The following is a 22,775-nucleotide window of genomic DNA, read 5'->3' on the forward strand; positions in this document are numbered from 1 at the left end:
GTTGTGATGTGCCAAGAATCATTGTAATGTGCCAAGACTCGCCAAGAATCATTGTGGCACGAGACTGACATCAATGTATGTCCATCTTGTGGGGTGTGAGTGATCCAAGACGCACATTGTCGTTTTAACCCTTTGAAGGTCGATTTTTTTCGCCATATGCGACCGGCCGAGGGTTGATTTTTTTTATTGCAGATTCCAATTCTTCTAGGGGACTTATCTAAAAAAAAAAAAAATTTACCGTAATTTTTCTAGGGTGACCGTAAAGTGAGAAAAAAATATTTTGCGTTGGTATATATGTACTCTTCCTTCATGAATAAAAACAATCAAAAAAGGAAATAAACTGATAAGAATTAAAAATGATGCATTGTTATAGTTCAAGGCTTTGAAAATGCGCACCCAAGAATATTTCGCAAGACTCAAATGTTCCTGCTCTTACACTAATATGTACATCCATAGCGCAATCGAACTGCGTAGGTGCGTGCACTCAAGAAACCTATGTGGTTCTGTGCCCGTCAAAAAAGCAAAACATGTGACAAACTTCTGCTAATCTTGATCTTATCGCCAACCAGAGGCAATTAGTTCTCGAGAGTCTCAAAAAAAATAAAAGAAAGAAAAAAGCAGTGGAAACGCATGCACGGCGGCATCCTTCCTATGTGCACCCCTGTGAGCACCAAACGAGTGAGAAACAAGCGGTCGCCCTTTGACCTATTAGTAACGAGATAGCCATCAGTTTTGCAAGCGCAAGAAGCCGAAACCGCCCCCGGAACAAAACCCAAACCACCGCCCGCCCGCGCGCGCCAATGCACGAGTGGTAGTATATAGACGCACGTGGGCGAACTAGCGCTAAAACAAACCATGCAACGAAAACCGAGAAAGGGAGGCGCGAGAAAAAAATGCCCTGTATTCCCACATAGTGGCAGCACATGCCAGAAAAGAAAAAGTTAGGAAATTGGCGCGCATTTTAAACATACAGACGGCGCCATAAATATACGGCATCGACTATTTTGGACTTTTTCGCGGCGCCATGTATTTACGTCATTAGCCCTAAAAGGGTTAAGACAACAATGGAAAACCAAAACAAAATTGAGCTGGAGGACAACGCCAAAATATGATGCCATCAGAGCAAAACATGATGTTCACTTTGCACCACCTGCAACAAGGGACAGCGGTGCGTTTGGGTTATTGCCTATTAAAAGCATGCAGTACAATTCCTGTATCACACCCTGTAAAACAAATACTAGGTGAAGATGCCTCTCACGATCGATTGGCAGTGATAGCTCTGGATGGTGACTTGCGATAACCCACAAGGAGATTTGCTGCTATCGGAATAGGAAACTGAGTGCATGGCAGCATTTTCATGTCATTCGGGCATGGGAGTACTGTGGGGAAGCTGTCATTGCGGGTGCCAACTGCCTTCAATCTTGTGTACCTTGCACCTTTTCTTGTTTACACGGGATCTAGCGGCCAGAATATATATAATATGATCACAGCTTGGCAATATATTGGATGTCCGTGCCAAAAGATTCCATTTTGTGGGAACGTATTAACCAGTAAAAAAGAATTGTAGCTATATTGGGTCATCTTTTGTGTTCTCATTCACAAATGTTGGCACCAAAAAATTGTACACAACTGGATTGTATCAACAAGGTTCTACTGTACATTCGTTTGGAAACACAATTTCAGAAAGAAATTAATACTTCTGACACTGTTCCATAATGTACAATTGCCTCAATATAGTGCATTGGTTCAACATGCGCACATACACCGTACCGCCCAATTTCAGCTGGCACGCCTTGGCTGCAGAGAAAAAATTGCACGGCACCATTGGTCTCCAAACTTTTGCTTGCGAGTGTACATACACCAAAAACATGTTCACAGAAATGCTATGTGATATTAACCCGCTATGTAATATTTTAGTGTTTAATAGCAAACATGTCGTAAATGTGCTGAAAACATACTGTCCTTGGCATTTCACTGTCTGGTAGAAACATCTTTGACCAGATATAATTGCAGCAGGTCATTCTTTTGTGCTGACCTGCATAGCCTAGAGGCAGCACAGTCTGTCATGGCAGAAGCAGTGTACATGTAGTTTATTGTAATGAAAGCATGCCAAAATATTTTTGAATACGTCTGGAGATCTGTCTGTACAAGTCTGGAGAGCAGAAATGCTTTTCTTTTTAGTTTTCTTTTTTTCCCCGTTAAATTCTTAAACCTTTGGTGTTCTCTCTCCCTCTGTTGTTTTCCTTTTTACTGTGTTTTGAATGGTGTTGGCACCCTTATTATTGTATCTGAATATACAGGATGGCATTTTAATAGGTCACAGGCAGTTGTGCATGCCTGCCTTGTATTGAAGGAGGAGACTCTGCCATATTATTTATGGGAACTTGGCCAAGTGATGAAAGTCAATATGCATGGAAAACTGATGGTCCCCTGTTCGTTTCTCTTTGATAACTTGTCATTCTGTGTCATTCTTCTCTTCTTTGGCAGGTTGTATGAATGACATCCGGCTAGATCAGCACTATTTGCCAATGGAGAGTGGTTCTGAATATGCAGCTGTAGTTGAATGGCGTAACCTAATTGATGGATGTCCATCCAACAACCCCTGCCATGGTATCAGTTGTCCACGACCCTTTGTTTGTGTGGATCTCTGGATGCTCCATGAATGCAGGTCAGTTGTCAGGTCCTCTAAAGAAGCTATCTGCTTGTCAATTTTTTAGTGTGGGGAAGGGCTTACTTAGTTTCTTGCACATTGCAGTGCAACATAGGTATGTATGCAAGCATACAGCAGCAGGCAAATGATCCTTTTTCTAGGCTGTTTTTTTAAAGTACCACAATGATGAAAACCACTTGTTTTTTGGCAGGCTAGGTATATTTTCGCAAAAGTTAGGGAGCTATCTCCCAGAATACGTTTTGCAACTTGCAAGGTTAATTTTCCATTCATTTGTCACAAATTACTTTTGTTGGAGTTAACCATTAAAATTTGAAGCTGTGTGTGCATGCCATAGATGCAAAGAGGTGTGCAGTTGTGAACTGTTTCATGTTTCGTAACCGAAGCGTATGTGTGGTCAGGCTTTCATTTATGAAACTTCATGACTAAATGGCCATGTTCTTATGACAAGGCACCTTTTTTTTTTTTTTTAAAGAAATCAGGCATAATCAAAGTACTACAAAAGTTGACGTGATAGCAAAAATCGGGTTAAATTAGATTTTAGAAAATGAGAAAGGGCCATATCTGTGGAGAATGCTTCAAAAGACCTTAAATCTGTTAAAAACATGCAAGTGCATTATTATATGCATTTTGAGCCCTGTAAACTCCTTATCAAGTTCTGCTGCCTGTGTTAGTGGATAATTGCTACCTAAAACAGGAGTAAGTGACCTTAAACAGAACAAAACCACGTAATAGCACCTAAGGTGGTAACCACAATGTACAGTTGTGTTAACACATTTAGGTCTTTCCAAAAGGCTTTTATATGTAATCTGCTTTAAAAGTAATAATATTACATGCATGTTACGTTATACTATCAGATGCACAACACTGATCTTTCAGCTTTATCATCCAAATAGGTGTGCCACATCATGTGGCCAGAAATATTAGTATTTAGGTAATCTTCTGCCTGCGTCTACCTCTGTGCGATTTTGTCATCTGTGAAAATCAGCTATGATGCCTGCCCACTTTGTTTTAAGTATGTGTAGATCAAATTGTCATTACAACATCAGAACTGCTAACATCTGTGTTGTTTACTGCTCTCCAAATTAATAATCTCACAGAAGCATCGACCCGCACAGTGTTCAGCACCATGTCGCGGAGTGCACCTGCCAAAGGGTAGTGAGGGTAGGCACATGGCAGAGGGAGGATGAATGGAATAGCCTAGCAGACGATGCTTGGAGAGGAGGATGCTCTGTGTGCGTGTGCCTACTGTTGCTGCATTCACAGGTGTGCTCCATATCACGACGCTGACCATTGTGCCAGTCGATACTCCCATGAAATTATTCAACACTTTGAGCTCTACTTATCATGTGTCGGAAAAGAAAGCTTACTTATGTGTTAGAAAAAAACTGGATAGGTAATGGAACTTGTTTTCTTACTAAGTCGGCCTTTTTTAATTGCATTAAAATTTCGGCTGCACCCGCCATGGTTGCTCAGTGGCTATGGTGTTGGGCTGCTGAGCACGAGGTCACGGGATCAAATCCGGACCACGGCAGTCGCATTTCGATGGGGGAAAAATGCAAAAACACCCGTGTACTTAGATTTAGGTGCACGTTAAAGAACCCCAGGTGGTAGAAATTTCCAGAGTTCTCCACTACGGCGTGCCTCATAATTGGAAAGTGGTTTTCGCACATAAAGCCCCATAATTTAATTCTCAATTTTGGCTGCCAGTTTTTGGGAACATAATCACAGACACATGGTAGGCTCGCATCATTTTGTCTAAGGAATTATAACTTGGCAAGACATTGTTATGCATTATTTGATGTATTGGTTTATTTGCAACATTTTGCACTGGTGTAACTGAACTTTACTAAAATGTGCCCGTATATCCATCATGTAGAACAGTCTGACAGGCCTAAAACCTTATGCAATAGACTTCTGTTAATTCAACGCCGGTTAATTCGATCCCGACTGAAGGTCTCGGCCAGCTACGTTTGGCTACGGATGGCTATGGGACCAAACATTTATTTCTATCCTGAAATTAGCCTTCGCTAGATAATTTGAATTTGGCAGGTCCTCATGCACACACTCAAACTCCATGGTGACGGCAGTTGGTGAGTCCACTACACTCTAAAAACAATTGCACCCCTTGGGGGTGTATATTTGCCACACAACAATAATCGTCATTTGTCTTGCCTGCATTTTTCTTTAACGCTGCGAGCCCAGTACTTCCAAGTCACGAACAGCATGCGCATTATCAGCATGACAGCATTCTCGACACGAAAATAACGAGCGCAGCGTTTTCGAGAAAGGAAACGCAAGCAAGACAGATGACGATCATTGTTCTGTAGCAAATATACACCCCAAAGGGTGCAACTGTATTTAGAGTGTAGTGTGAGCGTCCTCCTTGGCGATGTGTTAGGTACAGTAAATGCATCATACATGTAATCTCCCATCAAAAACACCTACCGTATTTACTCGCATAATGATCGCACTTTTTTGTCAAAAAAAGTTGACGCAAATTCAGGGGGGCGATCATTACGCGGGTTAAATTTCCCGCAAAAAAAAAAAAAAAAAAATTCATCGCGCATTTGCTGCGGGATGGTAACAGGTCAACAAATAGGCGGCTGCTGTTGTATGTAGTGCGGGACACCAAAACAAAGATGGCGGCCTGCGGAGGAAGCCGAACGCACTGAACGCGTTTTTTTTTTCTTCTCGTGAGTACATTACGTGCATTGAAACAGTTTCTTCCGTATCAGTAATGAATAATATCGGTAATATCGGCAAGTTTACGGCAATAACATAGCCATGTCCACTTTGAGGGGACAGAAACAGATGGGCGCGCCTAGCTGCTAGTGACATAGAAACACATGGCGGGCATGCTGCGGAAACCGCGGCATTTGTCTTCACTACTATCCTAATACAGCATGTTTCCACCAAGGGTGGGTGAATATCTCAGCTGTGGTACAAGCGTCGGCGTATGAATAGGATACACTTAATGTATCAGTGCAAACAAGGCTACTATCGTTGCCGCTCACGATTTGTTGCGTGCCCACGAGTGCAGACGAGAAGAATCGAAAGGCGCCTTTTTTGTTGTTGTTGACCACAAACATTATAAAACCTACACATAATAAAGGGAAGTTTGGTTGTAGCTTCTTTTTTGTCATGGAAGTGCGGAAAGTGACGAAAGGAATGAAATGGGGCATTTGCTTAAGAATGTTTGCTGCATGCAGACCGCCTGGTTTGTCTTGAAGAGTCGTTCGCGTAGCATTCGACAGGTGGTAAGCGCGATCATTATTAGCTAGACTTGGCACACGACATATTGCTGTGGCAAGTTTGGGGTGCGATCATTACACGGGAAATAAAAGAAATAGAATTTTGACAACGAAATTCAGGGGTGCGATCATTACGCGAGTGCGATCATTGTGCAAGTAAATACGGTATTTTTTGGCCTACCCCGGAAATATTTTCATGTTAAAATGGTAGCTTTTTAAGAAATATTGCAGTATTTGGTGAATTCTAACATGTGCCTTCCAAGAAAATTTGTCTGTAAACTGCTTGGCTGGTACAATACAACCAAAACCAAAATTGCATCCACAGCGTTCAACCATCAAGGCCAGCCTAGCCAGTATCATTGTAATTGCCATTTCAAGATGGTGACCATGGATGGCGACAAAACATATTTTCTCCATAACATTGTGGTTTTCTCGCATAATATGACAATGATGACATGCTGCTTTCAGTTGGTTTACGAAAGCGCATTAAAACGATCAGTTATTTTACATGTTCAATTAGCAGCAACAAGTCGCATCACATTTTCTTGGTGTTTCGGAGAATTGTATGCGTCGCAGGATGAACTAGCGAAGTGGTTAGCCTACACGTGAGCCACAATTCTATTTGCGATTGTTGCGGAGTTATTTGATAAATGCAGACTATAAAACGCACTACAGATCATACAAAGGATCACATGTTGTGGCTTTTATAGACAACGATAAAGTGCTGTCCAAGATCAATGACGATGGACATTAGGTAAATAAGTTTCCATTCTGTAAAGTTAAAAGTTCGCTGGTTTCGTCTTTTTCTTATTGCCCCAGTCGGAGGCATGCTGCATTTGTTTTGCTAAAGTATCTGGTGCACGTTCGATTTCTACTTTGTTTACGAGCTTTAATGTCATTTCTACGTTAGTTTTCTACTCTGAACTGGTAAACAGTCGGGGACATTTTATAATCTGAGCAAAAACTGCCAATGAATCGAGTGTCTTTGCCATATTTTTGTGCTTCTTGTTTAATTCAACTCACCGGATAATTCTGCCAATTTAGTTGGCCCAATCAGGGTTGTATTAGCGAAGTTGAAGCCCGCATGTAGCCAGCAATGGTGTAGTTTGAGTATCATGCAGAACAGGAATATTTTTGGGTAGCTTGGATATCAGTGGCACTATTCTTCAGTATTCTATGCCTTGGCGCTCGAAGCATCGCAAAATTGTCATCTTTAGAGGTGCCCATTATAATGTTTAGAATAATAATAAAATGTCTTATTGCATTTTTTGTTAGCATGTAGGTAAGATAGCTGCTGATAAAATCGTAGCTTCGATACTATCCCTATATTGGGTATATAGTAACTAGGTATGCTGCTAGCGATTGTCTGTGTGTGTGTTCTACAGTTCTGAAAGATGAGGTGTCCATGTTCTTTTCTTTATACTTTTAAGTTTTTGTGTATAATGAGCACAAACTTCATGTGCCATAATGAGTTTCAGCCTTTAATTCATGCAATTTTTAGTGAGGATTGCATTGAGCAGGCAGACCTTAAGTTGCAGTTGGTATTTTATACTAGTACATTGTGACATCAAGTTCTACTATGAGGTTGTGGGGAGCTTTTGTGAAAATTTTCATATTGTGTTGCCACTAGACAGTTATGTCATACTCTTCTGCACCAAGGCCTCCCCACCTCACCTTTTCAGAGGTGAAACCTCCCAGTCCAGCTTAAGTTGATAGTATCCTTTGGTGTTTCTTTTAATCACACATGTTTGAATGGGGTCTGAAAACGTCAGATGCATTGATTCCAAAACTAATATGTACTTGCTTTTAACAAACCCTCGAAACCCTTTTAACCACTGACAGGCTGCTTGCATTTGGTGTTGGTGTCACTAATTTCGTGGTTGCTTAACTAACCAAGACATTGAGTGCACTTTTACAAGATAAGGTTATGCTGTGTTTAAGCTATTGTGATGTTTTTACTCTGTAGTCAGTGACAGAAGTTGAAGAAATCACAGCTTCTTGGATTTGTACCATGCAGTATTATTCTGCTTGAGCTTGTTCTTTATAGTGAGTTTTATATTAGGGGATGAAAGTGTATCGTGTGTGCAAGAATTCAAACAGTCTGCTTCAGTCTTCTTGGAGCCAAAGTGGCTTGCATATGTAAGGGCTACACAAGCCATTTACGCACCCTAATCTAGAACTCTCTAATTTCTCTAATTGAGTCTGTTTAGGAGATCACGATGGTAATCACGCAAATTTAATGACAGTATTTGAGATGTATTATGTTCGCTCATTCAGCATTGGTGAGTTAGTATGGTCAAACCTAGATGTAAGGAAGTTGTACTTGCAGTAAAAACTTTCAACTTAATTCGTTAGAACCACGGTTCTGCTTCAGCAATAAAAATTGCTTTATAGGTTCCTAGAACTGTCCTGGTGGATAGCCTATCCTGAGTAAGCATTTACGAACAAAATTCCACCAGAAATTGTAGCAATAACCTTGTGGTTAAAGGTATGCAACATGCGGTAAAGGTTGCACTGAGAGTGAAGCTTCAGTGCGAAGTGTGGCTGGTGCTAGCAACCACCATGATCATGGCCTGTCAGTGCTAAGCCACCATTTTGTTAGTTTCAGTAGTGGTGATAATTGAGGCCAAAATCGCCGTAATGTTATTAGCAATATTGATTCACGATAACAAAGTGGACAACATGACATGCTGATACTGGAACAGTTCTCATCATACCTTTCATCCTTGCTTAGGCGCCTGTTATCTCCCTTCCAGTTAGCATTTTCCTGTTCCTGCTGACATGCTTCAGAGCATAAGAGCATATCTGTGAGCACAGATAGAATGCGCCCAACACGGATTTCGTACCTATATGACATATAGCGCTGTGTGGTGCATTCTGTTCACTTGTGCCGGTGTTTTATTGCCACCTGCCAGTAATGTTTGCGCACAAAAGCTCATGTGCAAATTAAGACTGTGATATTCGGCAGTTTTTATTTTGTTTGTCACAAAACTTCAGTCCACATGCAGTGCATGCATGTGAACTGGAGTTAAATGGAACTGCAAAACTCTATTTCCTATATCATGGAAAAAGTTTTTTTAATGGTACCAAAATTGGCAAATGAGAAACTTCATTGCATCATGGGTTTGTTAAACAGAGGCTTATTATATAGATGTTCAACTCTATGTAGCTTGAATTAAATAACCATCTCCATGCCATGCCCTACCAGGGTAATTAAAACGCCATTGTCTTGTACCAGGTGATCTTTTTAAAATCTGAGCAGAATTTTAAAAGCTTGCCTGGTGCAGACAGCACAATTCTATTCCTTGAGCTGGATTACTTGAAAAGGCAGACATTGTTCACTTGAGAAATCAAAATGGGTAACTGACTAATCAAGAACATTTTCGCTATTCACCATTTTAAGCAAACAATTTAGGGTGCAGGCTGCAAATTATCAATTGGAGCCAATGTTTGCAAGGCAAATTCGCTTCTGAGGAATTCGGAGACTGGGGCCAGTTTTATAATCTCTGTTCTCTAATGTTTGACGAAATGCATTGCTGTTTTAGTTAAGGTTGTCTTGTACTTCTTAAAAGGCTGGTGTTAAAAAAAACTTATGTGGAGCAGTGCATTTTGCCACAAGTTTGAGGGTGCTTATCTCAAAACTTGTGCTAATTTCAAAATTCTTTCCAAGGGGATATGCCTTGAGAATGTTGCTATATGAGCTTGTTGTTGATATATAATAGCAGTAAACCTGGTGCTTTGCTGGCAAGGACGAAGAAGGTATTGGACACACATGATGCTAAGCATGTCTTGTTCCTTCTCCGTTTGTCCTTGTCTACAGCGTGCTTTGTTTACTTCTGTGCCTTAAGAACTCGCATGTTTCACTTTTTCAATCGCAGCATGTGCCATAAATTGGTTAGTTAAAGTTTATTCATTAAATTTTGCTAATGTGGTAAGTGTACTGTGATTTCTCATGCAATATAATGCACACCTCCTCAAGTAATCTGCATCAGGCACTAGAGTTGTGTTATCCACCACAGGTGATTTACATACTGCTTAAATTTGTGCAATACGATGCTCTAGTGCAGACAAAAATTCATTTTCTTTTTCTTTCCTCCTTTCTTTTTTTTTTCTTATTGCAATTTAGCACCTACTTAGGTCTGTCCACCTAAACACATCTAACAAGAATACTTGTTTATTGGATGTGTAGCTATGCATATTGCCTTTTAATGCCTTGACTTGGGCTTGGTTAGAGCACAATTTGTAAATTGCAGCACGTGGCTACTGAAGGAAGATGTTTTCTCTTTTTAACGCGATAGCATTAAGGGCCCTGTGTCACAGAAAAGCCAGTGTTGGCGTCGAGCGTTGGACGTTGTTTCAACAAAGATATTTTCGAACCCCCCATGTCCAGGCCCTCCATGTTGCACAAGGAAGTTACTGAACCAATTGTATTTCTCAAGCTAAAATACATAGAAAAATTGTAAAGTACAACTTACACGCAACCTATGGACATGATAGCTCTCGGATTGTAATTTGAATATACAACAAAACATAATTGTTACACGAAAACTCAAACCCCTTTTCCAGCGTTTCTACCATTCATAGACCGGTGACAGTGTCCGCCATTTGCGGGCACGAGTGCGTGAATATCTCAGAGTCCATGGAGCAGCGTGCCCGCTTCTTTGAAACACTTCCAGATGGCGCTCACCTCCGCCACAATGCGGCCCATGCAAGAGGCCGCGTTTCTACCAGAAAGCACGCCTTCGTGCATAGCGTTTGCCGCAAGCGTTTCCCGGTAAACATTACGGTTACATACACTGCAGTTGCGGGGAAGCGTGAGAAGTAGTCGGGGATCTTTTAATGCTATCGTGTTCCACTCTTAAAGGCGAAGCTTAAGTGTCCTCCAAATTTTTTAAAAAGTTTTTAAGGCTTTTTTAGCAACGTATTATCCTAAGCATGTGGGAGAGCACATGCTTGTGCCAGTGCAAGTAACTAGTGCAAGGATCTGGTCAACATTGTATTTTTCTAACCTCTTAACATTGGTCACTAACAACCACCACTTTTTTTTCCTCTGCTCTGGCCATTTCCTCTTCCCCAATTTCATTCTTTATTCATTATATGTTTCTTTCTCTGTGCAATGAAAAAACAAAAACTCATCCTGTCATTCTGTTCAAACTTTCTGTGTGCCTGCATCTTTACTGTTTTGTTCTGTATTATTATCCCACTTTCTTGTCTTACTTCTGCTTCCTCTTTGATCCTTCATTGGTTGCTTCCACCCCTCCCTCTCTCTCCACTGGCTTGCTTGTTTGCCTTCCTGCCTGTCTGTTTGGTGGTGGGTAGGTGTTCCCCTGGCTTTGCTGTAACGGAAAATGGCAAGAACTGCACGGATGCGGATGAGTGCCTGACGGAGCCGTGTCTCAACGGGGGCACCTGCATGAACCGGCCACACGGCGAGGGCTTCTACTGCCTATGCCCGGACGGTTTTGGGGGCGACCTGTGTGGTGCTTTACGGCAGGAGAAGATAATGCGTCTCAGTATGGCTGCCTTGGCTGCCATCCTGGTCTGTCTGCTCAACATCCTCAGTGAGTGGCTCCACTTGGCTCCACTCTTTCTTGCTTACATAGGGATCCTCTCGGAACTCACCTTAAAGATCCCTAATCCACTCCGCTTTACACTGTTTACCTGGGTTTCCAAAGACACTGCTGTTTCAATTGCAACATGCTCTCGAGTACATTGGTGGCCACTAGTGAGCCTTCAGTAAATGTAATTTGAGGCGAGTGCCCCTTGAAAGGAATTGTCATGGCATCTGTTTTTGGAAAGCCAGTCCAGGCAGCAGAAAAGTCTTGTGGTAAGGGTGTGACTGCTGCAATCTGATAGAAGCATGTGACTCAGTCTGGTCGCTCGCATGTATGGTGCGCACTAGGTGTGTGGAAGGTTTCACACCAACGGAAGACCGGCTTGACTGCGAGGACAAGGATGAATGCCTGGACGAACCGTGCGGCTACACGGGTCAGTGCACCAATCTGCCCCATGGCCAAGGCCATACATGCCTCTGCCATGAAAGCCTCGAGTGCCACAACTGCAGCTGCTTCGACGTGGGCGCTGGTGCACGCATGACCAACACATCCCTTGCCCTTGGGCTGGAAGCCCTGCTCATTATCCTGGCCTGTCTAGTGGTGTACCTGCGTAAGCGAGACTTTTTTGGCGCATTCCGGTCACTAATGATGACAGCCGTCACAAGTAGCTTGCTGCATGTGCCCTTTGCCATGGTTTTCTGCAAGAGAGTTATGGAAAGTGTGTTGCAGTGGCTATTTACAAGGACAGCTTGAATTGAGCATGAAGGAGACATGAATTCTGTATAGCGTGAGTTCTCTCTATTACTTGTTGACACGCTATCTTATAAAGAAGAGGTATAATTTTCAGTTTCAGTAGTGCAGCTTGTCAAAATAGTGCTATTGTTTATGTGTAATTATAATAAGAATAGCAATGGTGTTGTTTACCAGTACTAGTAACACTTCTTCTAATAACATACCTAGCATAAATGTCAGCTATTCTGGTCTGCATACTATGTGTGCCACTTGCATTAAACAAGGTCATAAGTGTAATATGCTGCTGGACCTGCTCTTTACATAATGGCCACTTCTATTAGGTGTGCTATTGAACTAATCTTCTTGAATCTGCAACTACAAATATTTTGAAGATATTCATTTTCATTTTTAACATCAGCTTCATTTTGTGTACTATTCTAGAAACAAAGCTATATGTACAGTGGCAAAACACTTTTTTTTCTCTCTTCTCCTGAATAGTATACCACCTCTTGTAGTAGTTGTAGTTTCACTTGCCTATCATCATCATTGCAGGGCCTAGCTAGAAAAGGCTTATAAAAAACATAGCAAAGGTTAAGCACATAGACAGAGTTTTCTCCTGTTGCGTTTTTCGCAGCTACGATTTCCGCAAATGCGAACTTCACATGCACTGAGTGCAGCAGCTGAGATTTTCGCATTTATGAGCACCTAGCGGAGGACTGAATTATTCTTGGCGTCAGTTCGCTTCGGCAAGAACAAAGTAAGGCAACTTAGGAACTTTTTTCGTGAAAATTCTTTGTGTTCGATTGCGTTACTTCATCACAACGAAAATTAAGTAGGAAGGCCGCAGTGACATGTCTTCGATCCTTGTTGTGATTGGTTCCCCATCCTTGCAACTGCGAATTTGCAAGTGCAAAAACAGTCAAATTCGCACCATGTGAAGCGAGCTTAAGGGGAAGATTAGGGGCTAAAGGGGGGGGGGGGACAAACTTGTGACCCGGTGCCTGTGTTGCCCGACGCGTACGCACAATGACGTCGAGGCGGTCGTGTGCAAGTGGTTCATCCGAAATTGCTTGAGGCGTGCAGGCTTCCACGTGCCCGGTGGTAACTCTGAAAATTCTGACAAGTGCGACGAAGCCGTTGCCGGTGTAGCCGAAGCTGTCAGAATTTCCGGAAGCCGTTGACAGATCAATGGTCGATGAATTTGTGAGTGTGGTTGATGGTGTTACGACCACGGGAGAGCCCGAAAACAAAGACTACATTGCCGACATCGTACGGAGCACAAGTGATAGTAAGCACAATGAGGAACGCAACAATGATCCTTTGCCGACATCATCCGAGTTGATTGGTGCACTCGCACCAGTCCAGCGTTTCTGTGCGAATGTGGAAGGTTGTGGCCTCGGCTGCTCCGACTCTTTAGAAAATGTGTAGAAGTTTGTGCGTCGCGGGCAGCGAAATTTCCCAAGCAGAAGAAAATACAGGACTATTTCATGCGAAACTAAGCCAGTTTCATCAATAAAGTGCTTCCATAAATGGTATGTGCTTTTGTGACGCCCAATTCTTTAGCAGGCTTATATAGAATTATGCCCTATATCATACTGATAGGCGTGTTCTTTTTTTTCGAGTTTGGTATAACTGGGTTTGACTGTACATGCATTCTGTTGACGAATAAGTGAGGAATAGTATCGGACCCTCCTGTTGAACTCTCTGGTAACACATTACCTGTAAGCACCGAGCACAAGTTTCTCGGCATTATATTGGACTCGAAACTCGCATTCATACCACATGTTAAATACTTGAAGGCTAAGTGCCTGAAAACAATGAACTTATTAAAGCATCTATCAAGTACAGCATGTGGCAGTGACAAGAAATACCTTTTGAACTTGTATAGGTGTCTTGTTGGCTCACGTCTTGACTACAGCACAATAGTTTATCAGCCTGCTGCTCCAAGTGCGGTTGCTCCATCTTCAGAGATCATATAGCAGTTTTACATATTTCCTGAAAATGAATTCAAACTGTGAACATCTGTCTCATTCAACTATAGATGATATGACCACTGCCACGCTCTTCCATAACCAACCTGCAGCGAGAAGGCCGTTCTCTTTGCATGTGAGGTACCTTAGTGAGGAAATGGGTGTTCCAGTTCCTGAACATTGTCCTATAACTCCAGCAAAACTGTTATCACTCTGGCAGTGGCAGGTGATAGTGTGACACATCCTTTTGTAGAGGTCAATAAACACTCGCAAGAGGCATGGATTAGAATGCACTTGCTTGAGGTCCAGTCCAAGTACTCGTGCACAGAGTTTTACATAGACGCTTCTAAGTCGCAGGCCGGGGTGTCTTATGCAGCCATTGGTCCATCCTTCTCGGAATGCGTTGTACTGCTCCCGGAAACAAATATCTTTACAGCTGACGCCTGCACACTATTGTCGGCTGTGAAGCGTATAAGGAAATCAAATCTTCAAAAAGCAATTGTATTTAGACTCCCAAAGTGTCGTAAAAGCCTTGAAGTCACTCTGTAAACACAAAAACCCTGTAATCATTGAGCTCTGTTCCGTAGTTAGAGTGTGTATACCTAACCAGCATATCATTATATGCTGGGTGCCTGCCTGTAAAGGCATCGAGGGTAACATGCCAGCAGACCAAATGGCCATATCAGTTACATCACAAACTACTCCTACCGCTGCTATCCCTGCCATAGATCTGAAACCCTTCTTACAAAAAAAACTGCAAAGCCACTGGCAACACTTCTGGGATGCTGAGACAAATAATAAGCTTCACATGATTAAGCCACAGTTAGGTTTCTGGCCCTGCAAAACGAAAACACACTGAACTTATGTCCTATTCTGTCAACTCAGGATAGAACACACCTATGGCACCAATAATCTTTTACTGACTGGAAATGAGCCTCCAAATCTGCTCCTATTGCCGAACTGTAATAGGAGCAGAGGCCTTTTGTTAGGCTACGTAGCCTTTAGCCTCTGTTCCCCATTCCTGTAAGCAGGCAGGACAAATAAACTTCAAACTTCAACCTTTCGTAGGTGTGGAGAGAGGCTGACTGTCCTCCATGTCTTCCTGGAGTGTCGGGAAGCCGAAGCTGAGAGAAAGAAACATTTTCCTCTAGCATACCACCAGCACATCCCTTTCCATCCTGTAATGTTTCTTGGTGCAGAACTGTTTTTTGACATCAAATCAGTTCTAGCATTCTTGAATGACGTCGTCTTGCATGTTATTAGTCGTTATTAGTCCAAGAATTTCGTGGCACATCTTCTCACCAGAGGATGCTCCTGCGATAAGCATTTTGTATAGCACATGCCTCCAGACCCTTGTGTTTCAAGGGTTCTGTTAAGGCAGTAGTGCTTCTCTGACATACTTTAGTAGATCATATCATCCTTGCACAATGTTCTTTTTGTGCTCATACACTTCATTAGCCATTGCCACTATCTTATTACAAAAACATTTTAAGCACTTTACATCGACTGTTTTTAAGGCCTCTTTACAGCCACATCTCATCTAACTCTCGTAATTCATTGCTACACTTTGAACTCATTTAACACTAGCCTGGCGCTCTTGGGCGGTGGGCCACAAAACACTGCACATCATCATCTCTTGTTGCCTGCATCAGTTGCAAAATGCAGAAGCCTTTCTGTCAGACTTTGCTTTTGCTACTTCAGTGCGAAGTAATTTCACACATCAAGGTTGTGTCATGTAATTCTCCCATTTCAAAAGATTGCTTTCATAGCAATTTTTTCTTGCTTTCAAATGTAGGAGAGTAAATGTCTAATTTGAAGTGATCAAGGTATGATGTTTAATTTGAGGTTATTGCGTTAAAACGTCTAGAAACATTTTTTCTGCAACTAATTCTTTAATTTGCAGTTTTGGTCCTGGTGATTGTGGCATACACGCGAAGCCGGCGCTCAGATCAGAAGTTTGGCCATGGCGGAGTGGATGATGATGTGCGAGAGAACATCATCAGCTATGATGACGAAGGTGGTGGAGAAGATGACATGAATGCTTACGACATAACACCCCTGCGAATACCAGTTGATGCATCTGGTATGCAGATTGGCACTAAGCCTGGTCCAGAAAAGGCACCGCCTTTGCAAAAGGAAGTGCGCGTACGGGAACGTGAGTGGCAGTTTCTCTGCTTCTCTATTTTTTTTATTTTTTTTTTTTTTTTTTTTTTTTTGGTATTCTCAACAGTGATTTAAAATGGCAGAGGTGCTGTTTGTGACTGTTAGATTTATGTATAGTGCTGCTTCTCTTCTTTCTTTTCGAAGCTTTTTCTACTGTGACATTCATTTCTGAAATGGCTATAAATTTTGTTGAGTGCATTTGAGGAAGGCAAGACAAAGGAGTGAAAATATCCTGTGTAAGTCTTTTGTCGCATATTAAAAACTTGTGACAGTCCTGTATGTATCACTGGACAGTAACAGTTGTGGAGAGCGCATGTGCTGCCCTACAAAGCTCTTGCTGAGAGAGAACCTCACTTTACAATGAACCATTTCATCACTGTAAGAAAATTACCTTTTTTTCGAGGTCTCGGGAAGAACAATTTTGTCACCATAGACAACAGTCTAGTGCGTAATGCAGCATTGTAACTTGGAGAAAGCTAATTGGTGTTTCTAAATATATAGGTTGTAAGAAAAAAAGGTTTAAAAATAGTGAACAAATGTTAGTGGAACTGACATTTTTGTGGCTACTTGAACATAAGTCATGCCAACATCACAATTTTGTCACCACAGAAATAAGACTGATTCCAGAATCTGTCTGCTAGGGCTGCCTAATCGATAGTACTATATCTAAAAAAACATATTCGATGTGCTGAAATGGGTGACCATCGGTGACCAATTTGAATAGGCATATCATTATATGCTGGGTGCCTGCCTGTAAAGGCATCGAGGGTAACATGCCAGCAGACCAAATGGCCATATCAGTTACATCACAAACTACTCCTACCGCTGCTATCCCTGCCATAGATCTGAAACCCTTCTTACAAAAAAAACTGCAAAGCCACTGGCAACACTTCTGGGATGCTGAGACAAATAATAAGCTTCACATGATTAAGCCACAGTTAGGTTTCTGGCCCTGCAAAACGAAAACACATGGTTTATTTTGGTGTGCACCAAAATAAACCATGGCAGCATTCATAGCTGCATGTCCTTGTAAACTTTGAAGTTGAAAACCACATTTTCAGGGGCTTGAGAACTTCGACGGGAGTTGTCAAAAACCTGGAATAATCGTGAATGCAGGGGAAAAAAAAAGATTTACAATAAAAAAGCAAGTCCTACCTTCATTCCGCAGGTAGCCTACAAGTTCCACAAGCAAATGATATAAAGCCCCTAATTACAGCATCGTTTGGTACAGAGGCAGAGGTCTAGTCAAGCTGCCTAGATCAGTTTTCCTTCAATTTTTCTGCTTACGGTAAATTGAAATACACTCATTCATACTTTATATGCACACATCAAGAAATAAATTCAAGAATCGTCCTGGTATTGAATCAGTAAGCCATTTGGTGTCATGTTGCAATAGTATGATGATGACAACTAACCTGGGCCAATTCTATGGCCCAGGTTATATGGGCCAGTTCTTCTGGAAGCAGTCGCTTCTAATTGTGTGTACTCTCACATGGTAAATTACTACTACTACTACTACTACTACTACTACTACTACTACTACTACTACTACTACTTCTACAAAGTCAACAGCGGCATGAAGCAAGACATCATCCGACATTTCAGAACCAACTAGGCTTCTTTCTCAGGGTGTTGAGAAAAGCTTGCAAGTGGAGTTCTTATCTTATTCAACATTATGTATATGTGGCTTATCGTACCTGGTGTCTTCTGCAAGCTTTTGCCAGAAGTCGTATGCATGATATGGTCAGTAATGGTTGCATACTTTTTGACTGAGTCTTTTCAGCAGCTGCAGCAGAAGGTATGTGACCCATGCTGTCTGTCGTGTTTCAGCAGCACCCACGGGGGCCCATCCAGATGTGGGCGACTTCATTCGGGACCATCTGGACAAAGCTGACCAAGACCCTGGGGCCCCACCAGTGGATGACTTGCGCAACTATGCCTACGAAGGGGGTGGCTCCACAGCAGGCTCACTCAGCTCCCTGGCCTCGGAGACGGATGACCATGAGCAGCGCTTCGACTACCTCAATGGCTGGGGGCCCCGCTTCCAGAAGCTGGCCGACATGTACGGACAGGGCGAAAGCGAGGAGGACTAGGCGCCATTTGCACAAATGTCCCCTTTTCCCCACTTCATTGACACTTAGTCATTGATTTTGTTCAGTTTGACCTGCTCTCTTGTCCACTTGCATTAGCCACTCACCCACACACTCAAGTCGCACAGCTCACGGTAGATAGGGGCACCTCGCTTTATTTTTTTTAAATATTTGCTCCTTTCAAGATCAAAAATGTCGGGAGAGGCTATACCATACAAAATATGCTCATTCTTGATGTGGCAGGCTTATATTGCCATTTTTGCCATAATTACCATCTCTGCTTGATCATCGCAGCAGCAGATTCTCTTTGCTGCAGTGTATCATTTGCATCTTGGTGGAGACTGGACAACTCGTGCTGTATTCAGCATTTCAGGAATATTTCAATATGTATGCACATGCCATACTGACTTAATACTGGTGTGCCATCTGAATATCTTTATGAGCAAGTCTGCTGACTCGGTTTGTCATGAATGAGTTAAAGCTGCCCCTACATCGTGCCCTGTGTTTGGCGACTTGGATGCCCAAATCTGCCTCGTGCCTTTCTTGAGGCTGGTCATTGAATCATCCCAAGTGTTTCCTGCTTCATTCTTTGTATAGTTCCGTTTTAAACCTGTTCTGACAGTCATCGTATGCACAGGTGCAAAAGAGAGTGCTTGTTTTCTGTAATGTTTCTGTGGCAGTGTGGTGGAATCCAAAAAAGGACATTATACAAATGAGCTGGGTTGCTCCTGTCTTCCGTGACACTATCTTCTCCAGAAACCAGCAGTATTTTTCTCCCCATTAGCATTGTTATATTTTCCTTTTTAATGTTTATATTGCTTCTAATGCACTTCAGTGTTGCCATATAGAGTAAGCTTTACCATTCTCATTTGTTGATGGAGAAATAGCGCAAGCTTAAGGTTGTGTTTTGTTGCCAAGTGCCATCACAAACATGCACATGGCTTTAAGAAATTCCCACTGCCTTTGATTTATGTTTACATGATGTTGACGCATACTTTAATTGAAACACTTTGCGGGTATGCTTTTGCCATATTGATATTTACTTGTTTAGAACACAAGGTGTTTCAAGCTGTGTGCTTATTACTGATGCCAGTTTTTTACAACTTGTGATTGAGCCAGCATTTTTTCCCCCTCTTAAGGCTCGAATGAAATTCAAAAACTGCCCAAATTTTTGTGCAGCTTTTTTGTGTGAAATTGTTTGTTGTAAAGTTACTTGTCCAAAATATTGTATAGTGTAGTATGTTTTAGGTAATTCAAGTGTACGACTGTAAATTATGTTCCGATGTGGCAGCTATGGATTCAAGGTCTCAGTTTTAGGCAGTTTCTTTTGTAACACACCACATGTTGGCATAGAGTTTACCCATTCACGCAGATGGTGACTCGCATGTGCCCTTTTTTTTATAGTGGAACCCATCCTGCCCATTTTTATGTCCTGAACTAATCCTCGCGAACGTCTTAACACTCTCTATCGTCCCTCGACGTTCTGCCGAGCACTTCTCGCAGTACGCTATTTCTGGGCGTGCTTAGGTCAAGGCAGAAGAGATAGCTTGAGAACAAGTCGTGAGCGATTAACTTGTGCTGCACAGGTGCCAGGCAGCCTTTGGTCCGTGCGCATACTCCAAGGTGCATTCCATTTTTTAAGGCGGCAGTGCTGCTTCATGCCTCGAATGTCGCTTTGCCGGTCAGGACCTCTGGATCCTGCTTGCAGCGCACAAGAGACTCTGTTTTCAGGGGCCCTCTGTCATCGCGTTGCTCCTCTTGCAACACTACCATCCAGAAACTCACAGCTTCCACTGAAACAAAGTGAGGAGCTGGTTCCTTTGTTACCCAGGAAGTGAGACAAAGGGGGTTATTTATTATTATATCAGAGTTGTATACACATAGGAGGGAGAGAGCATACACCCATTGAGGTTCCCTGCCTTTCGTGTGTGACACAGTGGAAGGTGCAGTGTTTTTCTACACGTTACTGTATACAACATGCACATTATACTTGAAGCGTGTTCACCCAGTGCAAGTATGTCTGGCTGTGTGGGTGTATTTAAAAAAAAAAAAAGCATGCATCTTAGCTTCGTATGTGTCTTGCATTTGTCAGCAACAGCTCATTTTTTTGTTCAGAGGAAGCCAAGATGCTCAAGTCTAAGCAAATTTTTTTTTCCACTTAATGTAAACATACAACAAAAATGCTCATTGTGACAGTGCTGCAACTATACCACAGTATGTAGAAAGCTCCTGCTTGACAATAAGGTGTTTTTGACTCGGTGAGAGGCTGAAGTAAAATATATTATTAGCTTTAATTTGTTTTTGATATGCAGCTTCGTACAGGTGGACATAGAAATTGCCAATTTATTGGTGCTCATGTATAGTGATGCTCTTAAGGACCTCTTTAAGAATTTGTTTGGACATGAGCCTTCTGGACACTTTTATTCTTTCTGATGATGTTTGCTTGGCTTTTTTTTCCTTATCATATCAGCATGGTCTATGTGCTAGGCTGAACATGCCATTCATTCCAGGTGTGTTTCAGCACATTATATTGTATGTTTAGTTAAAACGAATCCTTGTATTGTGTGGAATGTCATCACCAATTTCATCTTTGTCCTCCTTATTTTAATTTTTAACAATTGTCACATTGTGCTAGTCACACATGATTACAGAAAACTTCTAACAGAATGCACTGGCCTTGTGGTTTTTAGGTACACATCTCCTGCTGTTGAGTGATGTGACATGCACCCAACAGGGTGTACATTTTCTTTTTGTGTGTATACTCTTCAAGTCCTATTCAAAGTCGTTGCCCTTCTGCCCTCAGTACTGTGGTGTTTGTTGGCTGCAGCTGCACAAATGAGCTGCAGTCACGCTTTTGTTTGTCCCCCCTGCTGTGAGTGAGTTAGCTGAAGCTGCAAAAAAAAGCTGAACAAAGCTGTGCACGCACTCTTGAAGCAACTACCAGCAGAAAAGCAAAGCCATCAAGCATGTAGTACCACCACAACTTGTAGTGGATTCATATATATATATATATATATATATATATATATATATATATATATATATATATATATATATATATATATATAATTATGTATATTATATATAAGAGAGAGAGGAAGAGTGCAGGTAGGGATTATAATGTTGGTGTGTGTGTGTGTGTGTTTGTATGTTCTGCTTTTTTATTTTAGAGAACAGCAGTGCCGAGCTTCAGTTTTATTTCATAAAAAAATTTTCCAGTGCTTCTGCATTATGTTTTGCAGGGTAAGCACTCTGTTTCTGCGAGCACAGAGGTCATATTCTCTGTCGTTTACCTTTCTGGCATGTGCTGTGTATGTGTGTCCCCTGAGCAGTGGTAGAATAGATGGTTGAGTTCCTTGTCTAACTCTGGAGACTGTGTTGATGAAGTGCCTAGTGACCTCACTCATTCCCCCATCTGTGCTTGCAGACTCTGGGTGCTGCTTTGCGTGCGTGTGGTACTTCAAGTAGTGTTGCGATAGCTCACAGGTGTTGTGCAGTACCTTTGTTCACATGACACTAGGATATAGCTTTTTTGTTTCTGTTACCCCTCCTCCTCCCATCCCTTCTTGTCAGGTTTATTGCATGTATGTATTGTAGAGGAAACCTTTCATTTCTGGCCCTCACCTTTACCCCTCCAGTGCGACTGCTATGCGTTGAGTCACACATCGTTGGAAGGTTTTAATGAGAATTGTGCTTGTGTACTGAAGTTCTTTTTTGGGTGTTTTACAATGAGCTGTCTTTGCTTCAAGTATGTAGATGTTAGGTCATAATTTTGAAGTCTTAATAAAAGCCACATATGTTAAATGATACGTTGTGTGAGCTCCTGAAAGGTCCTGCCAATAGCCATGGCACTGCAATGACTACAGCATACTGAAGGGCAATGCAGGCCATTTACTGCAACAGCGCACATGATGCATTTGACAGCCAATCTGGGTAAGTGACAGTTCTTATGCAATTTCCAGCTTTACTGACTTCTTTCAGTAGCTCCTTAAACATGTACTCAAGCCAATGAATAAATATTTGACTTCAGTACCATTGCACTGAACTAAGGGTGTACTATAAGAATTGAGATTAAGCCTAGAAAAGCTTTGTTACACCCTACGTAGGTAAATTAAAGGGCCCCTTGCCACATTTGTGCATCACAGACAAGCACAGTGCATAGGTCTTGCAGGGGTGGTAGTGTCTATAATGTTTATATTGCTCTGATGTGCAGCGCAAGAACAGCTGAATATTCAAACTCAAGCATGCGCATCCTTCTCGGAGGAGCCACTTTTCCTGCCATCAGTGAAAGATGTTGCAGCCAGTTCTTTTGAACATCGCACACACTGCCTGCTGCACACTAA

The 22,775-nt window shown here is 42.0% G+C and overlaps 1 protein-coding gene across 8 annotated transcripts in view; it reads left to right on the forward strand.

The window, feature by feature from the left end:
* Positions 1–22,239, forward strand: part of CadN (neural cadherin) — a 326,124-nt gene extending 303,885 nt beyond the window's left edge. For 2 of the 8 annotated variants that reach the window (XM_050195541.2, XM_050195540.2), the window contains exons 35-38: positions 2,488–2,668; positions 11,242–11,483; positions 16,083–16,334; positions 18,173–22,239. In XM_050195541.2, coding sequence (XP_050051498.1) covers positions 2,488–2,668; positions 11,242–11,483; positions 16,083–16,334; positions 18,173–18,435 — 938 coding nt within the window. In that variant the 3' untranslated portion in view covers positions 18,436–22,239. Of the gene's footprint in view, positions 1–2,487; positions 2,669–11,241; positions 11,484–11,824; positions 12,088–16,082; positions 16,335–18,172 lie in introns of those variants that run through there. The other 6 variants (XM_050195543.3, XM_050195542.3, XM_050195538.2 and 3 more) reach the window with 4 other exon arrangements.
* The last annotated feature ends 536 nt before the right edge of the window (positions 22,240–22,775 follow it).

The sequence above is a fragment of the Dermacentor andersoni genome, chromosome 1 (genome assembly GCF_023375885.2).
Source record: "Dermacentor andersoni chromosome 1, qqDerAnde1_hic_scaffold, whole genome shotgun sequence".
Lineage (NCBI taxonomy): Eukaryota > Metazoa > Arthropoda > Arachnida > Ixodida > Ixodidae > Dermacentor > Dermacentor andersoni.